Source organism: Camponotus floridanus, unplaced genomic scaffold (genome assembly GCF_003227725.1).
Source record: "Camponotus floridanus strain SB8 unplaced genomic scaffold, Cflo_v7.5 scaffold1, whole genome shotgun sequence".
NCBI lineage: Eukaryota > Metazoa > Arthropoda > Insecta > Hymenoptera > Formicidae > Camponotus > Camponotus floridanus.
The window spans coordinates 7,058,285-7,070,162 of NW_020229214.1; the positions used below are offsets into that span (position 1 = coordinate 7,058,285).

General features: G+C 26.9%; 1 protein-coding gene across 2 annotated transcripts; it reads left to right on the forward strand.

The window, feature by feature from the left end:
• Positions 1 to 824: 824 nt before the first annotated feature.
• LOC105254096 lies at positions 825 to 10,961 on the forward strand. Of its 2 annotated transcripts, XM_025408105.1 has the most exons (6): positions 825 to 1,164; positions 5,046 to 5,417; positions 8,022 to 8,142; positions 8,532 to 8,725; positions 8,899 to 8,991; positions 10,685 to 10,955. In XM_025408105.1, the coding sequence occupies exons 1-6, from the start codon at positions 1,098 to 1,100 to the stop codon at positions 10,759 to 10,761; spliced, it is 924 nt and encodes a 307-aa protein (XP_025263890.1). In that variant the 5' UTR covers positions 825 to 1,097; the 3' UTR covers positions 10,762 to 10,955. The 2 variants fall into 2 exon arrangements, with proteins under 2 accessions (XP_025263890.1, XP_025263892.1); XM_025408107.1 differs by lacking the exon at positions 8,899 to 8,991 and having other exon boundaries at positions 10,685 to 10,961.
• The last annotated feature ends 917 nt before the right edge of the window (positions 10,962 to 11,878 follow it).

An 11,878-nucleotide genomic window follows, 5' to 3' on the forward strand; every position in this document is an offset into this window, starting at 1 on the left:
AGTTAGTGTAAAAAATATAAAATATATATATATATATAATTATCAATAGTCTGGAGATATTGTAGTTAAGAGCAATTATAAAATATTTGTGAATATTTTTTGTAAATTGTCCTAGATTATTTTTTTAATATTTGATCTGACAAAATTTTATTGCTTTAGCTGAGAATAAAAAAATATATTTTTACTAGTATGTTTACTAATGTATTCAATAATATTGCGCAACAATAATGATGAAAACTTGAAATATTATATTAGTAATATATAGAATATAATAGTTTACAATGTTTCTCTATAGCAGTCCAATTTCGATTTTTATACTATATACTCTCTTAAATAAAATCAATATATGATCACTAATAAGTAATGTTTTTAGTTTAAGTATAGCACTCTGTGTGTGTGTGTGTGTGTGTGTGTGTGTGTGTGTATATGTGCAAACAATAAAATATCATTGAAAAGAATTGATTAAGTGGGTTTAAGACTTTTCAATGAAATCTTGTTACCATAATCAATGGTAACAAGAAACCTAAGGATGGAGCAGCAAAGTGTGAATGTTTTCACTGAATATCTATGAAATCTTGCCATTGCTTTAATCAAGAATGTCGTTACTCATTTAGTTTAAGAGAGTACGTAATCACTTTTATATTTTTTTCTACTTTTGTCAAAAAAAGTTTACAAAGAAATTTTTCACAACATATTTTCTTGATTTATTTTTCTTTAGAGAATAATGAGCTTATTGTGCTAATAATGAGACACCCTGTATATAAAAGGGTAGATGTGGTGGGGAGTTTGATAGAAACTCGGAGAGGGAGTTACTTCTGGCTCAGTTTGCTCTTGTACGACCTTGCGCCAAGTCACGCTTCGCATCCCCTTGGTGCTATTCCCCCCCTCCGAGAGACACCCTTCACTTCCGACTTCCTTTTCACCTGGTTTCTATGCTGTCTTCATCGTGATCCGTGTCTTTCAAAGAGAAAGAAATAATTCGTCACAAAAGTGACGTTTGTGTTTTATAAGAGGAAAAAAGAGGATAAAAGTGAGAAGTGATTTCCATATTATCTACTTTTGGAGTAAATTTAGCAATTTATCGTGGATGGATAATCATGACGACGATGAAGTATCATTGGATGCTATTAATATCGTTATTGCTGATATTCGGATGCATTCTAGGTTTGTTATATACAAGTTTATGATTTATTATACATATTGCATATTTTATATATAATTAGAAAAAAGATATTAAAAATATTTAACTTCTTCAGAGTCACTGTTAGAAACAGCTTTCTTTTTTTTTTCTTTTTAAAATTCATCCTTAGCTTATTTAATTAATGAAAAACTATTACCTTAGTTAAACAAAGATTACATATCAAATTTAGAGATTTGCTTATTTTATTACTAAAACTCATATTCGACAAATATCCTACATATTTCTTTATAAATCACCCTGTACATCAGAGAGCCTGTCCACGTGCACTATTTCTGTCCTAGTACTTTTGCCCGCTTAATATAGCGCTTACGTGTTTTGTGATACTATTGCCCCATTTACTGGCCAACATAATGCATATTTGAGATAATATTTAATATTGAATTAACAATAAATATCTATTTTTTTTTAAATTATATTAATTTAGAATATATTATATATGTATTTTTCGGACTTGAATATATTGAGACAATCGTAAGAAAGCTACAGAGGTATAGAGATGCACTTTGTCTATTTGTGCACAGTCGCGAAATATTTGAGAAATGCGTAGAGCAAACGCGATTTTGAAATGATAATATTCTCTTGAAATATGCGACTTTGAAACGTTTGTGAATCTTTATAAGCTTTGAATTTATGAGTAAAGTATGATATACAATTAAAATTCATATTATAATGAAATTACTCTTAATATAAATTTAATGAGATGAGTGGCTTAAGAGCATAGCTAAGTGTTAATTGTTAAATAATTAATAAAGACTTGTATAACATGTGTTGTATAAAATATACTTAAATTTATTCGTACAATATTCAGAAGTAAACAAATAAATGAATAAAAATCTAATAAAGAATTGAGTAATTTAGGCAAGAAATCACAAGCATTGAAGTACTATGCATAAAGATTCTGTAAGACAAATGAGTTAAGTCATCGACGTTACAATATTAAGACTTACGAATGTTAATATTGTAACGTCGATGACTTAACTCATTTGTCTTACAGAATCTTTATGCATAGTACTTCAATGCTTGTGTTTTCTTGCCTAAATTACTCAATTCTTTATTAGATTTTTATCTCACAAACCTAACTACTGTTTTACAATTTTTTTGAAATTTTGACTAAATAAATGAATAGTTTGTAGATAAATTCTTAATTATTTCTTTCATTATAAAATCCAATAAATTATCTGATTATTTGTTATATTTTTAATTAAATAATCAATTACATTTGGAAATATATCGGTATCGGTTGTTTGTCAGAATTGACCTGTTTTAAGCTCGAAATTTTCTGCAATATGTGCAACACGTGTTAAACAGCGAATTTGAAGTATATACGTGCGGCTATAAAGTATTTATAGAGATCGCAGATGATCCTCTTTAAATCATTTTTCGTGCAGTATTCCAATATTTGGAATAACGGAATTATTTCAGTAACATCATTTTCGATTTTAAAATCCTAATATTATGCACATTTTTTAATTAACTATCTTTTTACAAATTTATTACAAATTTTATTTGAAAAATTATCGATTATATTTTGCAAAACACAATTTGCCATGTCGCTTTAACGTGATATATAAAACTAAAATTTTTAGAAATTTTTAGAAATCTGATACTTTATAATAATCCAATATATTCCTTGATAATAATTACATAATCTTCTTATAATCGAAATTTAAAAAAAGCTGGAGCTTTAATTTGAGGATTACCGCTCTGCTCCTTTCAATTTTCGTTCTTACCAGATTGACGATTTTATCTTTTCGAATTTGCGATTTCTATATCTTCAATGATTCTCTTGTACTGTAAACTTTCCTTTGTTCAATTGCTTGCCGCGAGCTTGTTTTCCGCGACATCGTTAACGAGCTCGGTTCCAAATATTGCATAATGAAGTGCACTTTGTTTTCAGCGCGTCGCGAGACGAGCTTTCTACAACAGAAGCAAAGATAATTGCAAATATTATAATTATTAAGTTGTTGCAAAGGATGATATAAAAAATAATATTAAGTATATATTTAATAAAGATAATATAAGAATAATTATGTAAAGTATATATTAAATAGTATGGTAAGAAAATTTTAATAAAAATATAGATTTTAATAAAAAAGATATGAATAAATACTCATAAATATGAGTATTGCTTATATAGATAAACGAATAAAATAATATTATTAAGCAATAATATTATTATTATTTTCATTTCATGGAAAGTAATATAAATATACATGATAATAATATATATGGTAATAATAAAATAAATTTAATAATATAATAAATAAATAAATAAATATGTGTACACACACACACACACACACACACACACACACACACATATATATATCTTATGCATTACATTTTATGAACAGGAGTTAAAAAAAGTAAAAAAAGTGTGTTGCGAAAATGCTTATAAAGCTGCATTTGAAGTTGATCTATAAAGGAGGTTCAAAGTGGGTCACTTGCTTATTTGGTTGTAGAATTGTATGCATACACCGGTTCTCTTCCTTCCTCTTTTGAAATTTACACGCGTATTTAAAGCTGCGTGTATTTTCGCTTCTCAGGTTTAAGTTCAAAGTGCAAATTTCTGTGCGCACAGAGCAAAAAGCTTGGTCATCAGTCGGAAAAATCAGCTTAAACCAAGTAAAAAATTTCACAGATATGCAATTAAGTTGGAGCATGAATGTTATAACGACCAAATATTCTTATTAGTTGATCTGTTAAATTTATATAAAAAATCTGTTTATAGATGTAACTCTTGGATAAAATTATAAGAATTCAAATAAAGAAGCTTTAAAATATTTAAAAAATGAAAATTATATATACATGTATACAGGGGTTTGCTGAATATAATAAAAAAAAAAAAAAAAAAAAAAATATATATATATATATATATATATATTTATACATGTGTGTGTGTGTGTGTGTGTGTATGTGTGTGTGTGTGTAAAATATTTAAAAAGACATAATGGAAAACTTTACGAATTTACAATCTTTACAATTTTCACTTTTTTCGAGAAATACAAGTTTGAGACAATCTTTGGAAATAAGTTGATCAATTAGTCATTGCATGCGAGAATTGGATAATTCCGTTAAGTGGCCTGGTCGATATCGTTTACAGAGTAGAACAGGCGTACTATTGCAGGCAATTGCAGTTGCATTACAGAGAGCAGAGAATCCGCTACAATTAACGTGATTATTTAACGGCGCTCTCGTTGTGTACCCGCAATGTTTATTCGCTATTCGCTCGTTACCGGTGTTGTGTGCATTTCTCTATACACATGTTCATGTGTAATACTAGGGGTCGGATTTACCCCATGGTTATACACCGCGTCCAGCCTCTGTGTTGACCAGGCAAAACTGCGCGTCCAGGAAATGCAAAACCGTATTATCGTATTATTACAGTAATGATGACATTCGTACCACATTTATTCCCATTTATCGCAACTACTATGCGATATTAATTATAATTATGTATTAATTATGCAGAAATAATTAGTTTTATAATTATTATTCCCTTTATGAATCATTTTGTTACACATATATATATACATATATATATATATATTTTTTTTTTCTTTTCGAAAATCATACATTTCATCACAAATATGTTATATAATTTCAATTTTTCATATTGTTTTTAATAATAAAAAATATGAATTCTTATATTATATATTATTAGAATAGATAACTTCTATAATATCCTTAAATGCGTGAAAATATATATTTTATTTCTGAAGAATTTTTAAGCAAGTCTCTCTCTCAATATCAGAACAAAACAAAATTTGGAAGCAAATGAAATAAACTATTTTTATTATTTGTCGAAAGGTCAGATAGATAGCTTTTTGATATTTTATTGCAGAATCCCAACAACTCGTCATCAAGAGCATCAATGTTCCCCCCGCTGTGAAGGTCGGCAATGTCAATCACGTGGTCCTCGACTGCGACTACGCTCTGGAGAACACCTCGAGCGAAGGGTTGGTGGTCAAGTGGTTCTTCAACGGATTGGAGGAAGCCGGATTGGTCTACCAATGGATTCACGGCAGGAATCCCTTAGCTGATGAGCCGGCTGCGAAATACATCGATCTGACATATAAGGCGAGTGATGATCCTTTCACCGAGTATCGAGCCATGAAGCTGGATAACCCGGGAACCGATCTAACGGGCGATTATATGTGCGTGATATCGACATTTGAAGACGAGAAGATGGCAAATGCTTCCATGGTAATTTATTGTAAGTATTTTTTTTTAATTTTGTGTGCGTGTATGTATACGTGATCAGATGTGTCACAATGTGCATACACTATTTTTTAATAAAAAATAATTATCAATAATAAAATAATTTATTCACTTGTACAAAAATTACACATATATGTAAGTATTTTTTTAATAAGTGTACACACACACACACACATATTTATTACAAAACATTTACATATACGCGCTCACGCGTGTGTGTATGTATGTATGTACGTATATATGTATATATACATATGTATATATACATATATGCATACATATGTATAAAGAAATGTATATGTATAAAGAAAATATACAGTTGTTTTCTTTACACCAATTGATTTCTCTCATTATTTTGTACATAAAAGTATTAAGGTAACATAATCAAAAAATGCATATTTTACTAGATATTTTATGGTTTATGTAAAATTAAGAAATTATTTCAAGTCTCATAACTCGAAAAGTGCTTAATGAAGAAATACTTTATTATAATGTTTTGGAAACCTTTCGAGATGAGCTACAAGAATATATAAAAATATACAGGATGTTCCATTTAAAAAAATTGAAGCGACCTTCGTGTGACCTTCAAATGACTCTTCAAGGTCAAACCAATTGTACCCTCTTATGGCATCCTTGAAACCATACAACTTTTGTCTGAAACATTTTTCTCTCTCGGGCTTGGTTTTCGAGATATTCGACTGGATGGATTAAAATGGGACACGCGCGCGTGCGTGTGTGTATACATATATACTTATTACAAAACATTATTTACATGTGTGTATTTTTAATACACGTATATAAAATATAAAAAGTAATCAAAATTTTAATTATAAAAATTTTTATTACGATTAAAATTGAAAGATTAAATTAATTTAAAGATCGAAAATGATGTTCTGTAATCCATATTTTTATTTAATATTCTTAATGCTATTTACAATATATTATGATCACTTCAATTACTTACATTACTTTTCTCTCTTTTTCTCTCCTTTTCTCTCTTTTTCTCTCTCTTCTTTTCTCTATCTGTTTCTTTTCTCAATTATGTTTCGATGGTATTGAAATTCCAACTTTATATGTACAAACGAAAATTATCAAATGTGTAATTTATCGAAATATATGTTTTAATATTACTACGTTTTAATATTATTTTACACGGAATTATTGATAACCTTTTTATTTATCGTAAATTTTGACTGTTGATCTCAAAGTATCTCGCCTGCGATACTTAACCATTTATCTCTGTCTTAAGCAGAAGCATCCTCCACTTTCCTCTAGCCTATTCTTTACACATTCTCCTCAAGTCCATCAATCCACTTTAACTTCCTCTTTTCATCCTTTATTCTCCTTCTATCTTTTCCGAATATGTTTTTCCGATTATTTTATTTTAATTTAAATTTCCGTTTTAATTTATAATTCAGTTTAGCTTTAGATAATTATATTTTACGCGCGCACACACTCACATACAATTTATTACTGTTATGCATTATATTTACCATATTATTATTATAATATAATTATGTTTCTATTTTAAAATACACGCAATAAAATAACTGTTTCATATACCAGAGGAATAACGGATGTGCAGGATGTCGCTGATTTAAAAAAATCAGACTTTATTTCTCTCTAAATGCTCGTTTTTCAATTCACGTTGTAGCGTAAATTTTCTTCGGTGTTGTTCCACTTTTATGCGTTCGCAAATCCTTCAATTTGCGCCGGGCGCTTTTTATTTACGTGGTTCCTGTTTTACGCTCAGGTTTCAATTTACGCGGTAAAGCGGAGTATGTACTTTCTTTTCCACACCCTTTTTAGAGTAAACGCTTTAACGCTGTGCTCGCATATTAGTTTTTTTTTTACTTTTGTATGTGTGTATCTCATAGTTTATTAAATATATTATTTCTATGACATTTGTATTTGCGACATTATTTACTTTTTTTTGCAATTAACATTTCATTTCTCTGCTTTCTGCAATTTATGTTAATAATATTATGTTAAATTAATTAATATATGTATAAACATGTATTACTATATATTATTATATATAAATATATTTATTAAATATATTAAAAATAATAAATTATTAATTTACATAATCATTAATAGACATTTATGTATAAATATTTATATTAATCTATATAAATACAAATAATTTATATATATATATATATATGTGTGTGTGTGTGTGTGTGTGTGTGTGTGTGTGTGTGTGTGATGTTTTCGTTGGTTCTTGTTGCCTTACATACGCATTTCCATTTTCACTTCGTAACTTCGTTTATTTCAAAAATACACGTTTTTAAAGTAGAAAATAGCTAATTTAAATGAGATTTTTTAAAATGTGTACAAAAATACCAGTTTTTATAAAGCAACTTACTTGAATGTTAAATTGTAAGTGTTAAATATTCTATAGAAAGAAAAAATAATATAAAGAATACAGTATATCATTGTGCGATAATAAATAATAAATATATGATATAAATAAGATGACATGATTATATGACATAAAGAAGTAATGTGGAGTAGCAAATATTAATCTTAATAAAAAATTATATTAATATAATATTTATGTAATGTGTTAATAATGCATATATAATTGTTGTTGTAGCAACAGAGGAAAAGTTCGATTTTTACTATCATAAAAAAAGTATAGATAATAAAGACGGGTTGGAAGCGACGTGTGAAGCTAAAGGAGTTTATCCTGCAGCATATCTCAATATTTCAGTGAAGTAAGTGTCTTTATAAAAATAAAATTTTTGACTTAATTATTTATATTTTCCAGTTTAATGTATTATTTTAAATTAGCATATTATTTTTGTTTAGAATATTATTACAACTTTATTTTAAAAATCAATATTAAATTTTTTTTACTTATAAAAATTAAATATTAAATTTATACTTTATAATTTTGTTAAAATATATTTAAATTTGTTGTAAATATAATTTGTAATTTGAAGTTGTTAAAAATTACAATTTGATTTTCAAAAAAATCTTTGGCAAGAAATTTATACGGTAAAAAATTTTTATCCTATAAAGAAAAAAATATTTTATAAAGGAAAAAAATATTTTATATAAAATAAATATTTATTATTTGTGTAATAATGAATAATACTTACAGGGGTATTCCAGACAAATCATCTTCAAATAAATCCATGTATAATGATCGGATATTTCGTGAAGATGGATTGTATGATATCTTATCACGAAGAGATATGCTAGATGAGGAACTACCAGAAGCTGCAGAACTTAAATGTACTCTCGACATCCCGAAAACAAACTACAGTGTGTCCCGAAGAACTATATACTATTCCAGTTAGTTGTGTATTTTTATGCTTTAAATATTTCTATACTAACACATTGCTAATTTTACGTTAACTTTCTTTACATAGTAATGCTTAATAATCGAAATTATTTAAAATTATTAGTTCTTTATTTGATCTCTTTGCTTGAATAGAAATGTCTATGCTTGGTTTTGTGTTGTACAGGAATGACTACTACTACTTCATCTGTTACAACGATACCGGAGCATAAAATGGATATCCAGGACCTAGACAGCTCAAAGTCCGGTAATGGTGGTGGTAAGATCAATCGTAAATTTTGTTAACAATATATATTCCACATCATCACCATTAGCCACTATCCCAGACAGCACAAAAGGACCAAAAGACGTCTTAAAGACAAGAGGACTTTAAGACGTCTTTAATCGTCTTTTTGATGTCTTTTGAACATGTATGCTGGCTGGGATTTTTTAATCGAAGATTTTCGGAGTTTCTCGAAACCTGTGTATTCATTTCATGCTCGTTTTTATAGAAATTTGCCCGAGCATTTAGAAACATCTGATTCTTATACTTATTTATCAATTATTATTGACAGCACGCACGATTTTTAAGATTGTAATTTTTTTATAACACATTTACAGTTTCTTTTCATAATTCTTCATTATTTGACTCTCGTAGTTCTTGAATTACTAATTATTCTTCTATCTAAAGATCGAAACATTTCCTTTTAATTATATATTTCTTATCATCTTTTGCCTAGAAAAATTTATGACATTGATGAGAGCTTATTAATTTCTCTACATATGTATTATCAATGATATGATATGACGTTGCAGATTTATATGATAGAATTTAATTAATTATTCATTTTATCTTATCTTCTTCTTCTTTTCTTGACATTAATATTGCTCAAATATCATGTATTATCCAATGAAAGTCAAAACGGGCGAAAGCCCATTAGTATTATACCTTTCAACGGAGAATTATCCTCGCGCAATATTAGCATCTCTCATATACATATACTAATGTCTATGCATTAATGCATATGCATTCCGCTCAAGTGGCTTTCATTATGGTTATGCATATTTATGAAACTCACCCGCGGCCGTTGTAACGCGCTCAATTATTGGCCCCATTAATTTTACAAAAATGCTCAAACGCGGAAAATATTTTTCATTATATTACAATATTATATACGATATGTTAGAAGAAGTAAAAAGAGAGAGAGAAGGAGAGAGAGAAAGAGAGAGAGGGAGGGAGAAAGAGAAAGAGAAGAAAAAAGAAACAAAAACGTTAGTATTACGTGTTATTGCAATCAATATTACGTAGTACTTTATTATCACTTTAAGTTTATCATTTAACAATGAGATTAAAATGAAATATATACTAACAACAGAAAGGCAATAATAAATAATAATTTACAAAATTAGAATATAAAGAATATAAACTATTAATAGATAGATTATAAACTATTAATTAAAAATTATTATCTCAATAGAGATAATGATTTTTAATTAATAGTTTATAAATTAAAAATAAATAGTTTATAAATTAAAAATAAATTAATTAATTAAAAATCATTATCTCAATAGAGATAATGATTTTTAATTAATAGTTTATAATATCTTAAAATACAATTGCACCAAAAAGTAAAACAATAACAAAATTAAATCCCTTTTTGCTTCAAATCTTATTTGATTCTATTAATTTTGTAAATTATTATTTATTATTATCTTTCTGTTGTTATATTTCATGTAGTATATATTTCATTTTAATCTCATTGTTAAATGACAAACTTAAAGTGATAATATATATATATATATATATATATATATATATATATATATATTATCACTTTATTTATATATATATATATATATATATATATATATATATTATCACTTTATTTATATATATATATATATATATATATATATATATATATAAAGAATATTTTTTTATCTGATATATATATGTTGTAATTTAATTGTAGGCAACTTCGTCGACTGCGCATCGATCAATGTTATCCTGTTACCGATGTATCTGGCTATTCTTATTCTGTTTCATTAATAATGCAATCGATAGGTAAGTTTGAATCGACATTGGACTCGATTGGTACTTTGATGACTTTCTTTAAAACAACGATTCCAAACTGTAATTTATTTCCAAACCCTGCGCGCGTGATTTTATAACATATAATGTTCTAGTCATAAATTTTAAAACTAAAAATTATCTGTTACTAAATGTCTTTTTTTCTATAGTTTGCCAAAATTTTCTACAAAATCTTTAAGATATAAACGCTTCTCTATTTATTTAAAAATTGCGTTGTTGTGTATGTGTATGTATAAACCTAAATATTAATGTTTTTAACTTTCTAAAAAATTCGCAAAAAGAGAGATGGCGGAGATAAAAAATAAAACAAGAATTAAATTTAAAAAAGACAAATGCAAAATAATACTTAAATTAATATTTCCTTTAATTGATAGCATTTATATAAAATAATAAAGAAAACTATTCTACAAATGTATATAAAACATTTTGTTACATGACTTTCTTATTCGCCTTATACATCTAAAATAAAAATAAAATAAAATTTATAAAATTAAAGTCATATTTGATTGATTTATAAAATGATGAAATATTATATAAAAAATTTATTATTGGCCTAACAAATTTATAATTTTTGACATAAATTATTGTGTATGTTTAATTATTTATTGTATATTGTAAAAATTAAAAATTAATTCATTTTCTTAAAAAGATCTAAATGAAGATCCTTAGACCAATATGTGAGATGCGAGATATTTATGCGATTTATTGTATTTAAGTATATCATTTGTATATATAGTATCTTTAGAATTCATTCTCAATGATGGAATCCATTTCAATTTTTGCTGGAATCTTCTTTAGTCAATTGTTGACTATAATCAACAGTAGCAATAATCAATAACTGGCTAGAGGACTCGAATCAAAAGTGACTCTCCACCGCTGGAATAAATTCCAAAAATACTACAAATAAAGCGTATTTTAAATATTGCGTGAATAACTATTGTTATTATATTTATGTTTTCGTACGAGTGCCTCACGGCTCATACTAATTTAAATATTCCTTTTGCATTTCGATAGAAAAAAGATTTTTTAAAAATCTAATTTAGAAACCTCTTGGTTCTTTACTGCAGTCGTATTG